Here is a 23,522-nt window from a genome sequence, read left to right as displayed (position 1 = left end):
AAAATGATAAAATGATAAAATGATAAAATGATAAAATGATAAAATGATAAAATGATAAAATGATAAAATGATAAAATGATAAAATGATAAAATGATAAAATGATAAAATGATAAAATGATAAAATGATAAAATGATAAAATGATAAAATGATAAAATGATAAAATGATAAAATGATAAAATGATAAAATGATAAAATGATAAAATGATAAAATGATAAAATGATAAAATGATAAAATGATAAAATGATAAAATGATAAAATGATAAAATGATAAAATGATAAAATGATAAAATGATAAAATGATAAAATGATAAAATGATAAAATGATAAAATGATAAAATGATAAAATGATAAAATGATAAAATGATAAAATGATAAAATGATAAAATGATAAAATGATAAAATGATAAAATGATAAAATAGTAGTCAGGAGTCAGGAGTCAGAAGTCAGAAGTCAGAAGTCAGAAGTCAGAAGTCAGAAGTCAGGAGTCAGGAGTCAGGAGTCAGGAGTCAGGAGTCAGGAGTCAGGAGTCAGGAGTCAGGAGTCAGGAGTCAGGAGTCAGGAGTCAGGAGTCAGGAGTCAGGAGTCAGAGTCAGAATTAGAGTCAGAATCAGAGTCAGAATTGATTTTTTATGCGTTTGAGAACTCCTGATCATTTTTTATTTGATCGAAACAAACAAACTTAGCACAGTTCCGTAACTCAAGCCGAAGGGGAAAGTTCACTGTCATGGTGAAGAGAACCATCGCAGGTCTAAGCACTCTGCCCTGCTGGGAGACTTCAAAGGCAGCTGCACTTTTCCTCACTACTAAAGCTCAAGTAAACATCAACAATCGCTGCTTGCTGCTGCAGTTGATGAGGAAAAACTTTTGTATGTTCCACCTTGAGGAGTCTCGCGCAAACATAATCAATTTCCTTGGTCGTCGTGGAGTTTCGTCGGGTGGCAGCTTTTGATGAAGTGCAAATTGTGTCGAGTTGTTGCATTAGAGGGACTTGCAGTGTTGCACAGTTGCTGCTGCTGCTGCCGGGGATGATGGATTATCTGGGAGTTGTCAATAAGGTCGGGGAACATTCTTTCGGTGAAAAGCTGGCCATTAGTCTCGGTAGAATGATTAATGAAAGTTCACTTATCAAGTTGTTATGTTGGTTCCAGAAGATTTTCACTGGTTTTCTCGAAAATATTGAAAGTTATTTAAGTCATCCTTTGCTTAGATTGTGACAAAAATAGATTAAAATTGAATTTGTATCGTGATTTGCATATTGCAAAATGCAAATCGGCCTCACAAATGAATGGTTTCTCCGTCGCTGATCTCAGTTGAGTTCATCTCAGAGTCAATAACTAGTGTAGCTACTGACGTCACATAAGTTGATTCTTGTTCTACCAATGAAGCTTGTTCCTGCTTGAAGTGACACTCCATTTTGACTACTGAACACATTGTCAACCAATCGGCCCCCTAATGACCTCTTTAACCTAATCACCCGGCACATTTGACAGGCCAGGTCACGAACTTCACTCATCGATGGACGCGTTTTGAAGCTGTGTGGTCGCTCGACTGTCAATTCGTGGTGACACAGGCATCATTAACAAGCCGCTGATTAGTTCCACCATGTCATGGCCCCGCGAACTCGCGCAAAGCTCGCACGCATGATGGTCGTCGCTTTGATGTTAGAATTTTTTAAATGTGTTTTTGAAATAGAAATTTCAAACAAAAAAAGTTTTTAAAGAAAAACTCAAAAACATTGGAAATCATAGTTTCAAACATATTTTTTAGATGCATGATCAAATTTGAAATTTAAAATTACTTAACAATTTTTCGATAGAGATTATCGATTTCAAATCAAAGACATTTTTAGGTAAAACTAATCTAACATTGCAACAAAATTTTTGGAGGGCTTCGAAAAGATCCAACCATTTAAATTGTTCTACTTTTTTTTGTTAGACAGCTGGTTGCTTACATACAGCCTCTTGAAATGTCAATTTTGTGAATAAGCTTTATCTTTTCAACTCTCGGTATCTCGAAAACTATTTGTTCGATTTTCAATGTTAAAAATGAAACTTTACAGTTCGACATTTCGAAAATTGCAGTTTTTTTTATTGAAAAGAGTACAAACTTTCACCACAGAATTAAACTTTTAGGAATAAAAATTATATTAGAAGAAAATCGAGTTTGTTTACCGAGAATATTTTTGTCTGAAAATACAATGATGCTAAATACTTTCTTTTGACATTGAGAATGTACGGACCAAATATCATCCAAATGAAAAAAAAAATACAAAAAAAAGTTTTTTTTTGTAAAAACGTTGAGAATTACTGAATAGTTGCATTTACGGACATGTTTACTATTTGTAGATAAAATTTTGTAAAAAATATTCATTTTACCCAATGAAATAAAACAAGGTACTAGGGCAATTCATCGACTCTTTACCATATTTTTTTATATAATCTTATGTAGCTAAATATTTGTGTTTGTTTTTAATTACAGAAGACTCTAATTTAAGCAAAACAATGTGAATGGGCTAATACGAGTTTGTAAACATAGAGGGTGTTCTGCTCACTCTGTAATACATGATTAACTTACCACAAACACTTCAAATTATTTAATTCATTTTATCCAAGTTTTGTTAAGGTCCTTTAAATATTTTTTTAAATTTTTGCTTATCAGGTTTTTTTTAAAACCACCTTGAGTCAAAAACACTCAAAAAGCAAAAAAAAAAAGTAATTGTGTCAATGTAAGTTTGTAAGCATGGAATGGAGACATTTACTAAACTCACTAAACTATACACTCAAACCCCGGTGGTTGGTCATTTTTTCGTTTGACACTTTTTTAGTTTGTACCCCGTTAGTTGGTCAAAGTCAAACTAAAAAGTGAAGAACTGTCACTTTTTACACGGCGCTCAAGCACACTATCAAAACAAACGATTGGTAGTGTGTGTGAACTCCGTGTAAAAGGGGTGTCAAACTAAAAAGTGACCCGGTTCGTTTGAAAACAGTTGGTGTCAAACCATCGGGCTTTGAGTGTATAATGTTTACAATCGTTTGTTTATATTGCAGCGTACATTTTAAAACTAATAATATGAAGCCCCAAATAAGTTACATCTGTGTAAAATATATGTTCCTGATTATTTTTTTAAAGACATAATGCTTCAAGAATTCAAGAACCTTTGCATCAATATTTAAAAAATATGCATGCCATCCCTCGACATCTACCAGCACCGAAGAAAAAACACTTTAAATCAAATTTGTGATTTTCCGAAATCTAAAACACAATTTACAGAATTTTAAAATAAAGACTTTAACGTATGCAATTTCACAGAAAAAAATCAATTTTCGAAACCGTGAAGTCAGTTCACGATTATGAGAACCACGAAGGAATATATTCACGTTTATGGTGCAAATGCACCATACTCATGAATAAATTCCTTCGTGGATCTCACATTCGTGAACTTAATTCACGATTACGGGAATTGATTTTTTTCTGTGTACATTTTCATAACAGCTATCTTCAGTCTAAAATTTCTATGAAAATCATTACAAAATAAATTCTTGAAAGGTTGAAGTATTTTTTTGTTTTTATTTAAAATCATGCTTAATTTCGATTTTAATTTGAAAAATAACTTTTCAAAATTATAAAAAAAAAAACATGAAACATGATTTTATACATGTATTCAAAATCATGTATTTCAAAAAAAAAAACTTGACAAAAGAGATTTCAAACAAAAGCTGATGAAAAAGTTAGGATTTGAAATGTTTGTGCTACCTCTGGGTTGATAAAATATCAAAATATCAGCTACAATTATCCCGCCTGAATAATCATGCCTCAAATACAACTGCTCTTCTCTCCTCATTGAAACTCTCAGCGCCGAACATTGCCGAACACGTTTTCGTGTTTACACACTCGCGATTGACGTTTTCCTTTTCTCTCTCATTCCCGCTTCCACGACCATCCTACCGCAACAGCGCTCAACCACAAAAGCCGTAACAAAACCAATTTTTCATACGCAGTTTAACGGGACGTCATGCGTGGTTGGTTATTAATCGTCATCTCGCGTTCTCTCATTGCAGTTTCCGGAGAGATTGAGAGGCTCAGCGGTGAGAGTGCATAGTCGAGGAAAAGGGGAGGAGTGATAAAGAGAGAATGACATCGCTGGGAATCATGAGACGCAAGAAGAGATCTCACAAGCTATAGTGATGGCCGCTATACTCTCGGATGTTTTTGGTGCAGAGATAATCGTTTGATTGCTTTCACTCACTCATTTGCAACCCTGTGCTACCTGATTTTTCAAAGCTTTCAAATTATTTGTAATTATCAGATAATATGAACTTCAAGCATTGAAAATTCAACCTCATCATGTTTTAAGCAGTCCTTTAAATTAAGTTTTAAGCTGTCCTTTAAATTAATGTGACCAGATAAATTAAAAATTTTATAAAATCTTAAGTGATGCTAGCTGGCTTGAATTTTTCTTAAAAATAAGAAACTGTGCCAATTTTGAGCCTAATCGGTTAAGGTTTTGGGGCACTATTGGTCATTAAAATTATTATGAGAAAAATCGTAAAAAATGTATGGAGAAATGCAAAAAAAATCAAAATTCCACCTAAAGGTGGCGTATAATGTGTCGGATCATCATAAATTGTAAGATTCTTTTGTAAAATTGTATGACAAACAACTTTGTCAAAGACTACAAAACGATCCGAGTTAATCTTGACGAGTCATTAGGGATTTAAAGAAGACATTTTTGTATTAAATGTTTTTTTTTCATAATTTTAACGATCTATAGCAACCCTTAAACCTCAATCAATTTCGCTAAAAAATTTCACAGTTACTGTTTTTTGCCAAAGGAATAAAATCAGGGGGTATTCCTGAGGTCCTACTCAAAATGTCTTTCTATTTGTAATTTGTCTGATCTTCGATCAATTTCAATATTTTCATTATGCCAATAATTCTTTAAACCAGCTATATTTTTTTAAAATTCTAAGTGTAAATATAGGTATTCGGTGCCCTCTCCCCGTGCCCATACCTTCACACTTAGGAGACCCGGGAGGCGGTGTCTTGTCGTAAAAAGAACGATACACGCCTGTGGATCCGTTGACGAAACCGCAAGGTTTAAGAGGGCCACATTATAAGGTGTTACGTCGATTCCGTTTTTCTTTAAACCAGCAAAAAGGCCGTTAAATTGAACCTTTGTTTTTATTCACTTGATCCTTTTTAACTTGAAGTTCCGGTAAATTGTTTGCCATTTTTTGAAGAACAACTCAATCAACCTCTTCTCCACACCATTCAAGATAACTTCCTCAATGCATTGTTGGCGCCGTTGTTGTCATCAATCAATCAACTCCCGCTGCAAAATAATAAAAAAAAAATCCACCGCACAGAACGCCCACTCGAATTGGTGGTCAAAGTTCAACCCCCCTCACATGGAGAGCCACTCAAAAGTCTCCTGAGTCAGAATGATTCGGGAACCTTCTCGATGCGCAACCCACTTGCCGGGTAGAACCAGTTTGACGATTTAAAATCACACTAAAATTTTGAACCGGGATATCCTCCGTAATAAGATGCACGAATCAGGTTTTCCCCCTCGAAATCATTTCACGGAACTAAAAGCACAGCTGGGCCAGGTGATATATTTCAATGAAAAAAAAATCTATGCGGAAGAAAAACCGGTTTTTGTTTCACAAATCTCGACAAATTTGTGTCGTTTTTTATTATTTTCCATTTCTTCCACTGCAGTGCCGTCTTCAAGCGGACCACTTCTCACTCACTAGTTTATTCACATTGAACTATAACAGAAAATCACTTTTAAAATTACCTTACACAGCTACGAAAAAAAAGTCCTTACAAAAACAAGGTTTCTCTCACAAAAACAACTAGTCGATAACCTATGAGTCGATTGTAGTACATGAGCAATTCTTGTGTTGTTGTTTTGTTTTTGGAAGTTTTATGAATCAATGAAAGAAAGTAAAAGGTTCTATGAACAGATCTCAGACTGATTCGGGGGGTAGGTTTGGTGTTACCGTATATGTCCTGATAGAGTTATTCTAAGAAAAAGGAGGGGAAGGGATGATGCTCCAAGGAATTACAGTTCTTTTTTGGGCTCGACGGCTTCCTGCTGCCGGGCCGCGTTGGCCTGCTGCTCCTCCTCGAGGGCCTTGGCCTTGGCTTTGGCTTTGGCGGCGGCCAACCGCCGCTTCTGGACGTAGGTCTTCTTGTAGAAATCGTTGAACAGCATGTAGAAGAAGATGGCGTTCGGCAGCGTGAAGCAGACCGACCAGCGCGGGTAGCCGCAGTCCGTCCACAGCAGCTGGGCCGAGTGCATGAAGGCCATGCCGAACTGGATCTGGAACGGGGTAAAATTGGAGGCGACAGTTTAGGAATGGGGTTATAACTGAACTGAAATCGACGACTTACCATCTGCAGATCAGTGATGTACTTCTTCCACCAGAGGTACTTGTGGAACTGGGGACCCATGGCCGCGAACATGTAGTACGTGTACATCACGATGTGGACGAACGAGTTGATGACTCCTGTTTGGGAATAAAACGATTAAGAAAGAACTACATCTAGAAAATGCCAAAACAAAGATCCAAACCGATAAAGGTGCCGTGTCCGCCCGGGAAGTACTTGGTGGCACCCCACGAGATCATCGGCATCACGGTGTGGTGGTACAGGTGCAGGAAGCTGATCTGGTTGTCCTTTTTGCGCAGCGTGAAGAACACCGTGTCCAGCAGCTCGGAGATCTTGGCCAGGAAGTACACGTAGCAACCGCGGGCGACCTGTTCGGGTTCGGATTGGTGGAAAAACGGACATAAGGATTTTTGGAGAATCCGAGACGAGATACCAGGAACCAATTGAGCTACTTACCCGCATGGCCATGGGATTATCAGTCCAGTCCACCGGTTGACACCGCCAGCTGTAGTGCCGCAGCCAGGCACCATCCAGGCCCTGGAAAAAAATGATTGATATTGTATCATTTCCCTTAAAATCTCACTTCTTGTTTGTTTTAACTTAATGTTTCTAAATATTCGGAGCATTTTTTTAAATTTGTTTGCATTACAAACATTACGAAGTAGTTTCTTTTAGATGATTTTATGTATGTTTTCATTTTGTTGAAATTGTTTTCATAGCATGAAAACATCATTAACGTCATTCGGTGCTCTATAAATTACATTGATAAAGTTTTTTTCATTTATTTTTATTTATTCTTTACATTTTCAAAACAATGGTGCTAAAATGAAAATGTATACTATCACTTGAATTTCGGGAATTCCTGGGTAATTTCAAAATCTAGTTAAAATATAAAAATTTGTCGTTACAACTTTTGAAAATTGCAGAAACATTCAAACTTTCATTTTATTAAATGTTTAATTGATTACGAACCTAACAGTATAAAAAAAGTTGATATTTTATACAATTTTCCATCAAATTACAGCTTTTAAACAGCTTTCTGAGATCAAAATGAAGCAAAATGGTTTTTTCAGCCAGTTCTGAGATAACCGAGTGGAAAAAAATCATGTCTACACACATCCCCACAGACATTTGTTCAGAATTTGATTCTGAGTCGATAGGTATACGTAAAGGTATATCTAGGAGGTGTATTTAAGAAGTTCATTTTTTGAGTGATTTTATAGCCTTGCCTCAGTGAGGTGAGGAAGGCAAAAATCAGAACTATCATAGAACCTGTACGTTTAAAACTGATACTACGGTTAGTGCAATACATTTTTAGAGTGAAAAATTGAAATAAAACATGATTTTTAATTTCCTTCTTAAATGGACAACAGCTATATTGACGCAAAATATATTCTTTGGACAGCACATTCAAAGTTTTATTTGAATCCAAAAATACAAAAATTTGATTTCCATTTAATTTGCTCACTCTTGAGAATGCTAATTTGATTTTTTTTTTGTATTTTATCACCATTGTGTCATCGTGATTGTATTGAAAATAATTTTCACAGAACTACGTACTTTTGAAAAATAAAAAAACTTCAGTTTTAATTATATAGTATCGGATAATGGAATTTTTATTTTTCGAAAAAAAGTAACTTTGTGATTTGTTTTATCATTTTCAAAAAATTGTGTTATTACTTACAAAATGTTCCGTAAACTGGGGTGACTTTGATAGCCCGGGGTGACATTGATAGGAATTTGATTTGGCCACTAATTTTGATACATCCAATGTAGCAGTCACATTTTTGCATATATGTTCGATAATAAGCTATCCTTTAATGCTTACATACTCCAAATTCCCAAAAATGTTTAGATATTAGTTTGACGGGCATTTGAAAAACCTATCAAAGTCACCCCGGGCTATCAAAGTCATCCCAGTTTACGGTATGAAAAAATCTCAAGCATTTGATACCCATATTTTAAAAAAACTTAAATTTAGAGTTTTTTCAGAAAATAAATAATTTTGAGTTTTTTTTACAAATATGTTTTATTACTTTCGAAGTGTTTGAAAAAATCCTGATTATTTGATATCCATATTGTATATAATTTTTTCGAAAATACATAGTTTTGTGAAAATTTTGAATATTCCACAAAAATATTATCGCTATCGAAATGTATGAAAAATTCCGATTATTTGATACCCATATTGTAAATGAAAATACGTATTTTTTCAGAAAACACGTAGTATTGTGAAAATAATGAGTTTTTTTTACAAATATGTGTTAACTATTGAAATGTTTGAAAAATCCCGATTGTTCGATACTGTAAAAAACTGAACATTTTATTATTTTTTCGAAAATACGTAGTTTTGTGAACATTTTGAGCGATCCACAAAAGATATTATCACTTACAAAATGTATAAAAAATCACGAGCATTTGATATCCATATTTGAAAAACACTGAAATTTAGAGATTTTTTTCATAAAATACGTAGTTTTGTGAAAATTTTGAGTTTATTTTTACAAATATGTGTTATTACTTTTGAAATGTTTGAAAAAATCCCGATCATTTGAAACCCATATTGTAAAAAACTTAATATTTTATTTTTTCGAAAATACTTAGTTTTGTGAAAATTTTGAGTATTCTACAAAAAATATCTTCACTATCGAAATGTATAAAAACATTCTGATCAAAAAAATATTTTTTTATTTTCTGAAAAATACGTAGTCTTATGAAAATGCTGATTTTTTTTTTTAACAAATATGTGTTTTTACTTTTGAAATGTATTAATAAAATGCCGATAATTTGAAATTAATATTGTTAAAAACTAAATATTTCATATTTTTTTACGAAAATTCGTAGTTTTGTAAAATGTTTGAGTATTTCACAAAAAATATTATTACTATCGAAATGTATGAAAACATTCTAAACATTTGATACCCATATTGTAAAAAAATATTTTTTTTTTGTATTTTGAAAAAAATACGTAGTCTTATGAAAATTTTGATTTTTTTTCACAAATATGTGTTATTACTTTTGAAATGCATAAAAAAATCCCAATCATTTGAAACCTATATTGTAAAAAACTGAATATTTTATAATTTTTACAAAAATACGTAGTTTGGTGAAAATTTTGAGTATTTCACAAAATAATATTATTACTATCGAAATGTATGAAAACATTTTGATTATTTGATACCCCTATTGCTGAAAAAATATTTTTTGTTATTTTTTCGAGAAATATAGCATTTAAATAATACAGAAAAATATGTATTTTTTTAATATTTTCATGTAATTCTTATTGCTATGGATAGCTGACATCTTCCCGATTCCAAAACAGTATAATATTATTAAGTTTGGATGATTTATCATAGCATTATAGCCAATGTCTCCCATATAGTCTAAATTCCGTAAGCTCTGTGCTGGGTCGTGCTTAACTGAGGCAGATGAACGAAACATAACCGGTGCAAAACCGAGGCGTGCAATCCGGGGCATGACTGTAATCAAAATTAACACAAATATTTTAACCGAATTTCTTTGCCAAATTTCTACTTAGTGCATTTTTGATCAAATAATTGCTATGTTCTGATTGGCGTTGTCAAAAATCGACACCAGCATGGAATTTTTGTTTCCTATCGATAGATGAACATCCTTTTCAAGTTTATTCCAAATTGGTTAAAGTCGAGTCCAAAAGTGTTGCCCAGATGACCTGGGGGTCTAAAACGCTAGTAATTTGTGAATAGCACCTAAATGAAGACTTATTTCAATAGTGTACCATGAAGTAACCAATACAAAAAAAAATCACTCAGGGGCCACCCGGGTTTGAACCGGGGACCTCTCGATCTGCAGTCGAATGCTCTACCACTGAGCTATAGCCCCAGATGATAAGTGCCAAACAAGAGGTTCACAAATTGTGAACGAGTTTCACACGAGTGATTTTAGCTTCTTTTACAGCTTTTACGATGACATGTTTTCTTCCCTTATCTTGTGGTGTTTGAAGAGCAACACTTTTTAGTTTTACAATCAAAACGTTGTTCGAAACATAATATTATACGAAACTCAAAACTCACCTCAAAAAACAGCCATATGCTGACGAGCACCTGGACAAAGTTGTAGACGACTAGGAGCCGCTGCATCTGGAACGGCTTCCGGTTCGCCATGTACTTGGGCCCGAAGTTGAGCACAAAGTACAGATAGCTGGCGATGATGGTCAGGCCCGGCACGGGGGACGATATCAGCGGCCAGTGGTTCGTCCGCGGGTCGGCCAGGTCGGTGAACACAAAGTCCCAGTAGTTGGAAGACGCGGTCACGTTGGGCGATGCCATTTTTGTGTTTTTTGGTTTGGTTTGTGATTAAATTGAGCTTTTTCGTTAGGAATTTAAGATTAGAGGGTAGTTGTAATTGACTTCTTTTCGTTGGGTACACGGTGTAAGCGATGCTAGCTAATGAAGGTAATTGACATTTGGGGAAGCACTGGATTCAGCGATGCTGCAGAGATTTTCGTGAATATCTGGAAAAGATACAAAAAGGAAACACTAATTATTATCAGAATATTAATCAAAAAATGATTTGGTAATCAAACGAAGTATTTAAACAATAATAACTGGTAGGACTCCTTAAGTTCGTACTAACGAGTTCACCAACCGTGCGATTTATCGTTCATTATCACAGTCAAAAGCCAATTAAGCTGCACAGTGTTCTCCAGATCAACTTTGAAGGTTAACGTACTGCGCCCCCTCACTGCACTCGAATGCTTAAAGCTCCAAGGGAGAAGCTTAAAAGTCGGAACGTGCGAGTTCAGCCCCTGGGTCGAGTCGCGGCTTAGCTGGTCAGCATCCAATCTCGCGCCACGCGGCGTAGAACATAATTGAAAGTTGTTTGCACGGCCTCCCCTCTTACTACCGCAAAGCCCCTCTAACTAAACCTGAACTAACTGCATCGGTTGTGGTTTGAAGAAGAGTGACGGAAAGCGTTCACACTGCGTTCTACGGGTGGATCAAGAAGGGGACGGAGAGGGTGGTATGAATAGCGTGCTTCAGAATGCTACCGGTTGGAGGGAGACATGGGCGGTACCGAGAAGAGGGGTTGAAGTTCAATTTAATCAAAACAACACAATTTGTTTATTCAATACAATGATCTATGACATTTATTTTTAATTAAGTTTTGGGTAAAATGAGTTGCAAACATTTTCAAATAACAAGTTTTTTTTTGGCTTATTCGGAGTAAAGATGTTATTACAGCATTTTTATCCGAAACTTACAATTTAATTTATTGGCAGCAAATTCACTGAAATTCAATTATGTTATTTGGGGCGTGTTCAGGGAGCCCAAATCTATCATACCTTGACGAATTTGAAGCATTTACTGACATCAACTTGAAAAATGTTAAGTTGAGTTTAACTAATATTTAGAGTTAGCAAAAAAACACCCTTGCACAAATCAGAGCTCCACTCAGATCGCTACCCTAAACGGCACTGATGGAGTAGAGGCATAGCGTGAAGCTCGTGCCTTGCGTGCCGTTGATGTTTGCTGTTTAGTTCGCTGGACTGCGTTTTTCGCGCACCTCCTCCCCCCAGAGTTAAGGATATTCCACTGACTGATGTTTGCATTTCAAGTGCCACCACGAGCTTCTCTGTTTACATTCGAGTACTGGCAAGCGTATCATGAGCTCAATTCGCGGTTGTTCAATGCCAACCACATTAGCAGAGCTAGATTTGCCGTTTCTGCTGCACTAAGAGTTTTCAACTCGACTCTCAACAACATCGCATCTCATTTGGCTGCCGCCTGCACCTAACTCGTCCTATTAGCGCACACATGCGGCGAATCATATTTGAACAGAAAATACGGCAGCCTTTTTCCATAACTGGATTCCAACGCTGAAGGACGACAAGCTGCCAAAGCAGAACGGCACATGCCACGTTCCGCGAAAGCAATTCATCTGTTTGCGGAAAAGCGCTTTTCTTATACCAAACTGGTCTCTCGTGCTTCTAGGAAGTGTTGGTAACTGTCACTGTCACCATAATTCCTCTTTAGCTGTTTGTTGTACTTCCTGAGTCGATTTCCTGGTTTTGGATTGTTATTAATTGATTTTTGTCTGTTTCTATATTTCTAATGCTAATTTGCTTCAATAAATTCTTTAAAAAATCATAAGTTTAAATGATTACAGTCCAGATTTGATTATCTGAAGCCTCGATTATCCGAAGTTTCGATTATCCGAAGGTTCCTGTGGAACTTCTAATAATCAAATCATGAACACATTATTTTTACCTTTTCCTATTTCCTCGTTTTTAACATCAACAATTCTGCGACCTGAATTCGACCCGAATAGTGTTAATTATGATTCCTAAACTACGCTGAAAATCCAGGAAGGCGGCCAATATGGCGGTGACGAAATGTTGAAAAATGCATTTTATTAATTATTAGGCAATCAACTATTCAAATTTCACTAAAATAGGGTCGCCGAACTCGAATTTGATTAAGAAAGAAAGAAAAAGAAAGGAAAAAGGAAAAACGAAAAAATATTTTTTTGTTTCTTGATTCGATTATTTGAAGTCCCATACAAAACTTCTGATTATCAAACTTTGGATAATCGAAACTTCGTATTATCGAGTCTGGACTGAATTGAGAAAAAATAAAGATCAATTTAGCAGTTCACTTAACCCTTTACAAACCAACCCCGCCTCTAGGTAGGCTTCGATCTATTTATTTTAATTTCTTTTTTTTTCTCGGGTCATCTCTGGCAGTGTTTTTCACTAAAATGCATGCTATTATGCAGTATTTTTTACAATGTCCCATACTTTGGCTCTACGCATTATTTTTACAATTTAAATGATAATTGTATTATTCTTTAGTACAAAAATACGAATGAGCTAAACATTTTAAAAAGTGACTACAAAAACATAAAGATAAAACTAGTGAGTTAAAAGATAATGCGTGGTAGAATTGGTCAAATACTATCAGAAACAAACATAAACCAAATAAGATTAATGCAAATGAAAATAATAAAAATGTAAAAAGAAGAACATAGAACAAGAGAAGTAAAGTTCTGCGTAGAACAAAATTGGCTCAAAATGACATTTTGAACACAGAAAAAAAAAATCGACAAAAAATGGCTCCAGAGGAAGGAAAAACTTTGAAAATGATTATGATGGTATGCATTCTATCAAGGGCATGCATTTTTAATTTTCACAGTGCTGGTTATAAACATGCTTTCATCAATTTACTTTATAACATTTTTAAACCAACTAGCCTCCACCTAGTTTTATTCAGCTTTTATGGCAGTATCTAGACTGCTTATAAGTTTTATGTTGGCATTCACAGCAACCATTAAGCATGGGCTGATTTGAACGCTTTGAGAATAAATAAATAAAAAGCAAAATGCCTTTCAAAAAGGATTTATAAACGTTTTAAAAGAGTCTTGACAACCCGATGGCCAAGGGTGTTGTAACTGTCAAGTGCCGTTAAGCATGCAAAAAGCCTAATTTAAACCATAAGCTCATAAAAAAGGCATTTAAAGCGGCCAAAAAACCGCAGAAATTAAGCCAAGAATTGCGAGAAATAATCTTTAAATTATTTTAATTACCTTCAATACATATTTTGTATTTCAACATTGCCATAAACCCTGTCTGACATAAGACGTTTGAAGACTTTTGAAATGTAATTTTTCCAGGGAGTGTTATCGGGGTTCTGGGGAGGCTGTTACGACTAAGTGGTTTTAATGTTGGTTTTGGCTGATAGGTTTTATAACGGTTGGACAGCTTTGATAAAGCCTGAAAGTATACTTCGGATATTTTTCTAACAAACAAATTTCCCTTTTTTAAATATCTTTAAAAATCATTGAAAATAAAAAATGGTTTGTTGTCACAATTTTGTTTCAAATAGTAGTTATACAACTTTGATTTCTCCGAATATTTTTTTTTCTTCAATTCATGTCCTTTGACGCTAGTTATTCGAAATATTTGCCGCACGATTTTTTGGATCGATTTGGAATTAAATGGAAGCGTGGAGCCTTATCGGATAAGCTACCAAGGTTTTGCATTTATCTTCAACTTCATAAAAAAACCAAACTTGGTTATGGCCTGAAAAAATAGGTAGGTACAAGGTAGGTATAAAAATGTTGAGTCCCTAGACTCTAGTGATTGACATTTACCACAGTTATAGTGATTAAATGTAAAATTACATTCATTACATACATACCATACCAATCAGCATAGCGCACCAGGTACGCGTGCTGTAGCAAGAAGACGCTTCCATCTTTCTCGATCTTGAGCTGCTACTCTCCAATTTCCCAGGTTACAGATCTTCCGGATATCACCATTCACTTGATCTCCCCACCGTGCGCGCGGTTTCCCTGCTCTTCTGCCTGTTCCGCCAGCTGGTTCAGCGCGGTCAAAAAGCAGTCTGACAGGCTGGCTCTCGTCCATTCGGGCGACATGGCCGGCCCACCTGAGCCTCCCGATCTTCGCCTGGGTGGCGATGGTCGGTTCTTCAAGAAACGCGTGCAGTTCGTGGTTCATGCGTCTTCGCCACACTCCGTCAGACACCTGCACTCCACCGTAGATCGTTCGTAGCACCTTCCGTTCGAAAACTCCAAGGGCTCGTTCGTCCTCCTGCCGCATCGTCCAAGTCTCGTGGCCATAGAGGACTACCGGTCTAATCAGTGTTTTGTACATCGTCAGCTTCGTGCGGCGTTGCACTCGATCTGATGTGAGAGTCTTCCGTAATCCGAAGTACGCACGATTCCCGGCAAAAATACGAGTCCGGATCTCTTTGCTGGTGTCGTTGTCGGCGGTTACCAGCGACCCCAAGTACACGAACTCGCTCACCTCCTCCAACTCATCATCATCCACAGCTAGAGGGGTGAGACATGGGGGGCCAACGTCCTTCGAACCCCTTCCTCTCATGTACTTCGTCTTCGTCGTATTCATGCCAAGTCCTACACGCCTTGCTTGTACCTTCAGTCGGGTGTAGACATTCTTCACCGTCTCCAGGTTTCTTGCCACAATGTCGATGTCATCGGCAAAAGCAAGCAGCTGGTAGGATCTGTTCATGATCGTGCAACTCGTGTCAATGCCCGCCCTTCGAATAATGCCCTCAAGGACGATGTTAAATAGCGCACAGGATAGGCCATCACCTTGCCGCAGCCCTCGGCGTGATCCAAAGGGTTCCGCTAAATCCCCCGAAACACGCACGTGACACATCACACCATCCAAGGTAGCCTTGATCAGTCGAGTCAGTTTAGGCGGAAACCCGTTCTCGTGCATAATCTGCCATAGCTGCTCGCGGTCGACTGTATCATAGGCCGCCTTGAAGTCGATAAAGATGTGATGTGTGGGCACGTTGTACTCACGACATTTCTCGAGGATCTGTCGGAGACAAAATATTTGGTCCGTGGTGGCGCGCGCGCCAGTGAAGCCCGCTTGGTAGGGCCCCACGAACCTCCTTGCATGGGGTGACAGCTGACGGCAGAGGATCTGGGAGAGGATTTTGTAGGCCGCGTTGATAAGCGTGATGCCGCGGTAGTTGCCGCAGTCCAGCTTATCGCCCTTTTTGTAGATGGGGCACACGACACCATCCATCCACTCCTCCGGTAGCTTCTCCTCCTCCCAGATCTTGGAGATCACACAGTGAAGCGCCCTCGCCAGTTTCTCTCCTCCATATTTGAAGAGCTCACCGGGTAACCGATCCTTGCCGGCAGCTCTGTTGTTCTTCAGCTTCCTGATCTCCCTCTTCACCGTTTCTAGATCAGGCGCCGGGAACTGTTCATCAGCTGCGGGCGCTCCAAGGTTGACTCCAACGCCGTCTCCGTCCGCTTCATCGCCGTTAAGGTGCTCGTTGAAGTACTGCTTCCACCTGTCCAACACCTCGCTTTTGTTCACGATCAAGTTCCCCTCGTTGTCCCTGCATACATCGGCTCGCGGCACGAAGCCTTTGCGGGACCGGTTCACCTTCTCGTAAAACTTCCGCGACTCGTTAGCTCGGAATAGCTGCTCCATTTCTGCGCAATCCCGGTCTTCCTGCTGGCGCTTTTTGAGCTTAAAGACCGCGACCTGCCGATTCCTAGCCTGCCTGTATCGTTCCACGTTCCCTCTCGTCGCCTTGTGCAGCTTCCTGTCGTAAGCTGCCTTCTTCTCGGCGGTAATCCGTTGGCACTCGTCGTCGTACCAATCGTTTCGGCTGACTCGGACATTCATTAATACATTATTAAAATCATGGAAATATTTTTTTCTCAATGTGTAACATCAATTTTCGTTCAAGAGTAGAAGTTTTAATAATAATCCTAAATTTGCTTTTGTTTGATTACATACATTTTTTTTCAATATGATATAAATGTTATGTAGCATGTTTTTTTTTTGTTTTTCCTTGCAATTTTTGAAAACAAATTTGAAGAGAAATTCTGACATAAGTAAACAGAAGTCTTCAATGCAATTTATAATGCAGTTGTTTTTTAAGGATAAGGCGATTGCAAATTAAAAATCATTCAAAGAATTTTTTTGAAACATTGATTCAATTTTACTTGATTTTTGGAGTAAAGCAAACTCTTTTCTAACCAATTTTGTTTTTGTTTTAAGAACAATTTGTTAAATGAAAAGTAAAAAAAGAGTCTTTTTTACAAACAAAGTGTAAGACAAATAATTCATAAATACGCAAAAATGTCAAAGCATAGCTAGTTTTGTTCATTTAAAAATGTTATAAAAATTAACACCAAGGTAAACCTGAAAAATACCCATATTGAAAAAAAAACTAGAGCTGAGCACACCTTTAAGAAAGCTGATATGAATTAGTCAATATGAGTGGTTGGATTAAAAAACATGTTATTTTTTACATCAGCAGCATATTTTGTGTATTAAGAAAAACTGTTTAAATTTTAGTTTACCTAACTGCAAATTGCCTAGCGCTTTAACTATTTCCTATATGATTTTATATATTTTCAAAAGATTGAGATGAAACGAGTTAAGGCAGATATTTAGCCATTTTTTTGCATGAAGTTTTGAATTACATTGGTTAAAATAGGAACAGAACAAAACAATTTCACAGAACACCGATTTTTAAATTTATTGCTCTTAAATCTCCTTACGTATTCAGACTGTATTCTTGTTTATATGTTTTTTTGCAAAGGTTTTTTTTTGTGAAAGTTAAATTTTTCAGCACTAGTATCAATAAGTATCAATAAATTTTATATTTAACACACGGATGTTTGCAAAAATTCCATTCAAAAAGCGTTTATTCGGGGTTGCAAACAAATTTGTAAGCAGCTTGTTGTAAACTGATTTTTCCAGCACTTTTTGTATTTCTAGATTACTTTTTTCAAAACAACCAATGCGCCAAGAGTTTCTTATGTACGTAAGACATTTTGAAAAAGTAATTGAGATCCATACGATAAATGTTTGGCTCGTGTTGCATAAAGTTTTATTATATAAAACATGAAATTAAAAACTTATCTTAAACTTTTGATTGACTGGTGTCATTTTATTTGTTGCCGCCTCTTTTTTGAGATATTTTCAAAGAAATCAAGCCTGACGATGTTTTATAAAAAAGAAATATATTTATATAAGTTTATTTAAGTTGAATCACATTGTAATTCGTTTAAAATCAAAAGTACAACAATGAACAAAAAAACTAATTTTAATTTCATATTAGCTATTTAAAAACTGTTGTCCTTGTTTAGATTAAAGTATAATATGATTGAGCTAATTCTATGATTTTAAGCTTGGAAAATATAACAAATATAATGAAACCATAGATTTTATGGCTGTTTCGAAAATTTCCCGGGGTCCCAGGAATTTCCGTGATTCCAAAAATATTTTTCCCGTTTCCCGAAACCCAAATCAGAAATAAAAATCGTTGGAAATATCTTCTATCAGAAGTTCAATTCCAAATCCACAGTGCAAAATTTTCAAATTTCCATATTACCTTTTCACCCAAAACGAAATTTATGGTCCATAACTAATTGTATATATTTTTGAAAGCTTTTATTTTTTTTAAAATCTTGGACTCAATAAATAAAGTTTGAAAAATATTTGCAACGGCCTAAATGCAAAAATAAAAAATGTCAAGACACCATTTTTTATGCATTAACTATGGTTCCCTTGGAGCAAGCTGTCTAGTAGGACCTTTTCTGTCAAGAAGGACTACGAAGTTAATTTTTGAAAACTGATTCAAAAATCCAATTCAAATCCTTTGGAGTACCTCACAGAAGTTTTTTTTTCTTAAAGATATTGAAACCAGTCAAACTCGGCAACGACATAATAATGTCACTGTTTCTAAAGGCGCAATTAAAATACATTTGAGGATTCAATGTCTACCAAAACCATTTCAATTGAATATCTATGCGTCTTAATTTTGAGTGACAATCGCGTTTAGACCACAAACCATATTCACGATCGCGATAGCATCTTCCTACTCGAGACAATCGCCACTGTAAATTACCACTGATTCATTACAAAAGCCAACGGCGCTACGTCCAAGTTGCCACCAGTGTTTACACTCGCTGTACTCAGTAGAGCAGCAGCACTCAAGTACATGACCCGTGCTGCCAGCCCGCCATAAATCTATGAACTCATCGCTGGACGGCTCGTCCACGGTCACGACAACGATGAGCGTTAGTTGACAGATCCAATGTCAGCAGAACAAAAAATAGAAGCGTTTATCGGAATACTTTGGGATATTCTTAGTGTCATATTCGTGTTCAGCGACCTCAAATTAGTTGGATTTGAGTGGTTGAATCACTATTACCCCCTCAAATATATGTTCCTAATATACTACAGGCGCCATATTGGCCGCCATCTTGGATTTCTGGATTTCTGAATACTTTGGAATATTCTAAGTGTCATATTCTTGTTCAGCGACCTCAAATTAGTTAGATTTGAGTGGTTGAATCACTATTACAACCTCAAATAAATATTCCCAATATACTACAGGCACCATATTGGCCGCCATCTTGGATTTCTGGATTTCTGAATACTATGGAATATTCTAAGTGTCATATTCGTGTTCAGCGACCCCAAATTAGTTAAATTTGAATGGTTGATTTCAAATTTTAATGCTTTCTTGTTGATTTGGCCATGGTGTGTTCCCTAAAACGAGCGCCTAAAAAGAGTTGCTTCGACGAATTTAGTCGGTGTGACTAGCAGGTTAGTCGGATCAAGTTCGTTCTTGTTTTAGATGAATCTTGAAATCCTACCGGTTCGAATGCTGCAAGAACGATCAAGATTGGTTGAAATGGAGCCAAATGCGAGCGAGTTGAATTTAGCGAAGCAACGGTTTCGGAGGCTTGGTCGTCCGTGTAAGTGAAATATGCCTTGGACGGAGGAGTGTTAATAATCGTTTGAAGGGCCGTGAAGACCTGCTGCCGCCAGCTTCGTGTAATTAGGGTTGATAGATTTGCCCATTACCGAGCGATTTGATCGCGTGGCGATCGTGCTCAAGACACACTAATTTGACACACACGTTAAAGGCGATTGGAGCCGTTAGACGCCGCCACTCGAAGCCTGTGCGAGGGAGAGGAACTGGTTATGGGCCGTGTCGCAACGCTTGGCGGTGCATACTGGAGCATGTTTGCATAGTCGGATAGCCAGCGAGCTATGCTTGGGTGACGTTTGTACGCAAATGTCAGCCCGCAACGGCCCTCAAGGTCGACGGGCTGATTAAACGTTGGTGATTGGTAAATTTCTTCGACGCGAATTGACGACCTTCGGGGCTCGGCTTCCTGCGGAATACATTAACCGGCTGTCGATGTCTGTTTGTTTTCATCGACTTCAGATTCCGACAACATCGCAGAGATAAAGGCTGTACACACAAGGTGGTTGTGGTGATCTTCGCGCGGAATGAGAGACTATTCCGGTGTTGTGACACCTTAATTCGATTAGAAGAGGTTTGATTCCGGCCGGCGGCCATTAGCACAGCTGAGGCTACCTGTCTGTTTTGCGACGTTGGATGTTCGTGATCATGCATGAAGTTGATCGTCGAGATCGTTCTAAGATGTTCTCAGACGAGTCGAGCGATAAGCACCTGGTAATCACGATTCCGTTAAGCCGTATAGTGATAGTTGATGAAAACAGGTTATTTTTGCCAACATCTCGTGAGTTGAATAAGTTCTTGAAATGATTTATGGTTTTGTTTTCGAGAAATTATGGGATATCCCTGAAAAATATTGATGAGCCTAACTAATAAGGTTCATTGTTGAAATCCTTTTCACAAACGTTTCAGTAGTCATTAAAAATAAAGTTATTTAAAAAAATAGTTTGAAATAAATAAATGCAGAAAGTGTGAACACACAAACTCACAAAAAATCACTCCTCATTCACGGTCAACTGACCTACCCTTCTAAGCCAGCTCCATTCATTGCAAGCAAACATAGCCTCCAGCCAAAAGCAAAGATCATACCCAACTCTAAGTACTTATGTCCACTCCGGAGTACCCCCGCGGCTTTCCCCTCCGTCCGGCAAAAAAAAAAACGCCGACACGTCGTTTGGCCTCCGTCTTTCTTCGAGCAAATCCTTGCCCATTAACTTGGGCCAAATCCGACAATTACATTATGTTTGGCCGTGGCCTTACACTTCACCGCGGCGCGGTGAGGCGCCTACCGGCAAACCTTGGCCGTGGCCGGCGTCGTGAGTGAGCAGTAAAAGTCCGGCTTTTTGCGGTCTGGTAGGTACTTGTTGATCTTGTGCCCGCGTGAAGTGTTAGGTTTTGAAGATCGCTTTAGGAGGTAAATCATGGTGACAGCTGTAGCGGCATAGTAGGCCTTGGCGGGGGTAATTTGGGTTTGTGCCGGTTTTTGGAGAAGGAACTAGAAGAGCGACCGCGAGCAAATCCAACTATGTTGAGTTGGGTCTCAGGGTTAGGGTTTCTTCTAATGCTTTTCTATGGAGATATAGTGCTTAGTTTTGTATGAGCTCGAATGAGAGTTTTTTTTTAATATTTATAACTAGGGTTTTTAAAGATTTTGTTTTACATTTGTTAATTGCTGTTTATGAATCATTTTTTCATTCAAAAAAAAAAAAAACATTAAAGCAATCAAAATCCATAAATTAAAAAACTAAATCATTGGACGCTTATAATAAAAACAAATATGTTTTACTAAATAACTTCAATTTGACGATTTCATGCATTTAGTTTATTTATTTTTTGGCTCAAACTCAAACCCGATGGCCATAAAATCCATTTTCTGCTATCTGTTCAACCATACAAGGCTCAATACAATTTTGGCAGGTGTCCATACAAAAAAGGTACGCGAATATTTGAAAATCAGTATTTATCTTTTGAAGGAATTTGTTGTATCAATTTGGTATATTTGGTAAGTTGATGATAAATATTGAAATAAATAGATATTGGGAGAAACAAATTGAATTTTATAATAAACTTTTTAGGCCGTTGCACATATTTTTTGAAGTTTATGTCTCTCGACTCTGAACAAAGTCAAGAACCCCCCCCCCCCCAAAATAAAAAAAAATGTTTAAAAAATGGAAATTACTGGCCACGGTGTCAATATTTGAATAAAAAAAGTATTTTAAATGCATTATACACCTGTTAAGTTATATTGCACTCATTAGTTTCAAAAATTTCAAAGTTTTGGCGAAAATTGTATTGCTGCGAGAAAAAAAGTGTTTGCAGTGCTGTATTGTAATTGCATAAAAGTTCAAAATATTTTTAACGAGCCCAAACTTGTTAAATATGATTGGCAATGAGGAAAATGGTATTTTATATTGTTATCAGTTCATTGCACTTCTGTTTAAATTAAAATTTTGGGTTTTTTTGAAAAAAAAAAAAAAAATTTACCCCCTGATTTATAGCACCAATTTTGAAGGGTGGGGAGGTAAAAATATTTGCAACAGCCTTATTTCGAAATAAAAAGTCAAAGTTGCATGTTCAAAGGGGCAAACAACTTTTTTTTCGAAAAATTTCAATGGAGCGTGCAGTCTACTGAAAATAATTTAATAGTAGTTAATGCAACAAGTTGCAAAAAGAGGATTTTTTCGGCACGAGTCGTACATTTATCTAACGAGGTTCACCAAGTTGGATAAATAGAAGAGTGTTGAAAAAATCAAGTTTTGCAACTAGTTCCATACAACTTTTTAAAAAAAAAAAAGTAAATCTTTCCCAGTTCCTGAGGGGAACACCCTTGAAGAGTATCGGGGCCGGCATTTACAAAGCGGATTCAGCGGCAATTTCATTCTCAACTTAATGTTAACATGTTAAGGTTAATGTTAACATTCCATAGGTCGCCTCCCTAAGGTGTCGTGATAAGGTCCAGTTTGTGACGATACACTACCTTCCCTTTACTAAGCAATCGATTCCAGAAGGGAAAAGATCACCAGTTGTGTTGGTCCGAGCCGGGATTCGAACCCCGATCTACCGCTTACGAGGCGGAAGCGTTACCACTGGGCTACGTGGCTCGGTCATACAACTTTTTTTGCAATTCCAAAAAACACACAATGAGTGAAATTTTATGTCAAAATTTTCATGTATTTTGTCAATAAATCATTTAAATCAAAAAATGATGAAAAGTGTTACTTTTCAAAACAAGTGCTGAAAAGTTCAACTTTTCAGCACCCATTTGAGTGCTGAAAAGCAGAACTTTTCAGCATTTATTTTGAAAAGTGTTACTATTCGATTCTGTTATTTTTGGTACAGAAAAGTAGGCTATTTCGTCGTTCAAGAATGACAGGAAAAGTAAGTAGTTTCACGACGGAATTGCAAAATAGTAGTTTTTGCAATTCCGCTATGAAACTGTCAACTTTTCCTGTCCTTCTGAAGAAATGAAACGGCCTACTTTTTCCTACCAAAAATAACAGAATCGAATAGCAACACTTTTCAAAATAAATGCTGAAAAGTTCTACTTTTCAGCACCGAAATGAGTGCTGAAAAGTTGAACTTTTCAGCACTTGTATCGAAAAGTAAAACTTTTCAACATTTTTTTATTTAAACGATTTATTGGAAAAATACATGAAAATTTTACTTAAAATTTCACTCAATGGATGTTTTTCGGAATTGCAAAAAAAATTGTATGGAACTCGTTGCAAAACTACTATTATGCAACAAGTTGCAAAAAGAAGATTTTTCAGCACGAGTTGTACATTTATCCAATGAGGTTTACCGAGTTGGATGAATACGACGAGTGCTGAAAAAATCAAGTTTTG

At 36.8% G+C, this 23,522-nt stretch overlaps 1 protein-coding gene and 1 non-coding gene across 2 annotated transcripts in view; both read right to left on the bottom strand.

The window, feature by feature from the left end:
• Positions 1-5,659: 5,659 nt before the first annotated feature.
• Positions 5,660-23,522, bottom strand: part of LOC120421294 (elongation of very long chain fatty acids protein AAEL008004) — a 34,502-nt gene continuing 16,639 nt past the window's right edge. The window contains exons 2-6 of the mRNA XM_039584485.2: positions 10,453-10,892; positions 6,857-6,937; positions 6,585-6,768; positions 6,404-6,519; positions 5,660-6,332 (exon numbers count right to left, since the gene is read on the bottom strand). Of these exons, the coding sequence (XP_039440419.1) occupies positions 6,072-6,332; positions 6,404-6,519; positions 6,585-6,768; positions 6,857-6,937; positions 10,453-10,707 (897 nt within the window). The 5' untranslated portion in view covers positions 10,708-10,892 and the 3' untranslated portion in view covers positions 5,660-6,071. The remainder of the gene's footprint in view (positions 6,333-6,403; positions 6,520-6,584; positions 6,769-6,856; positions 6,938-10,452; positions 10,893-23,522) is intronic.
• On the bottom strand, positions 10,190-10,261 carry Trnac-gca (transfer RNA cysteine (anticodon GCA)). The gene has a single exon. It is a non-coding gene; the product is annotated as a tRNA-Cys (tRNA).

Source organism: Culex pipiens, chromosome 2 (assembly GCF_016801865.2).
Source record: "Culex pipiens pallens isolate TS chromosome 2, TS_CPP_V2, whole genome shotgun sequence".
Lineage (NCBI taxonomy): Eukaryota > Metazoa > Arthropoda > Insecta > Diptera > Culicidae > Culex > Culex pipiens.
This window is presented reverse-complemented; position numbering and strand designations above follow the sequence as displayed.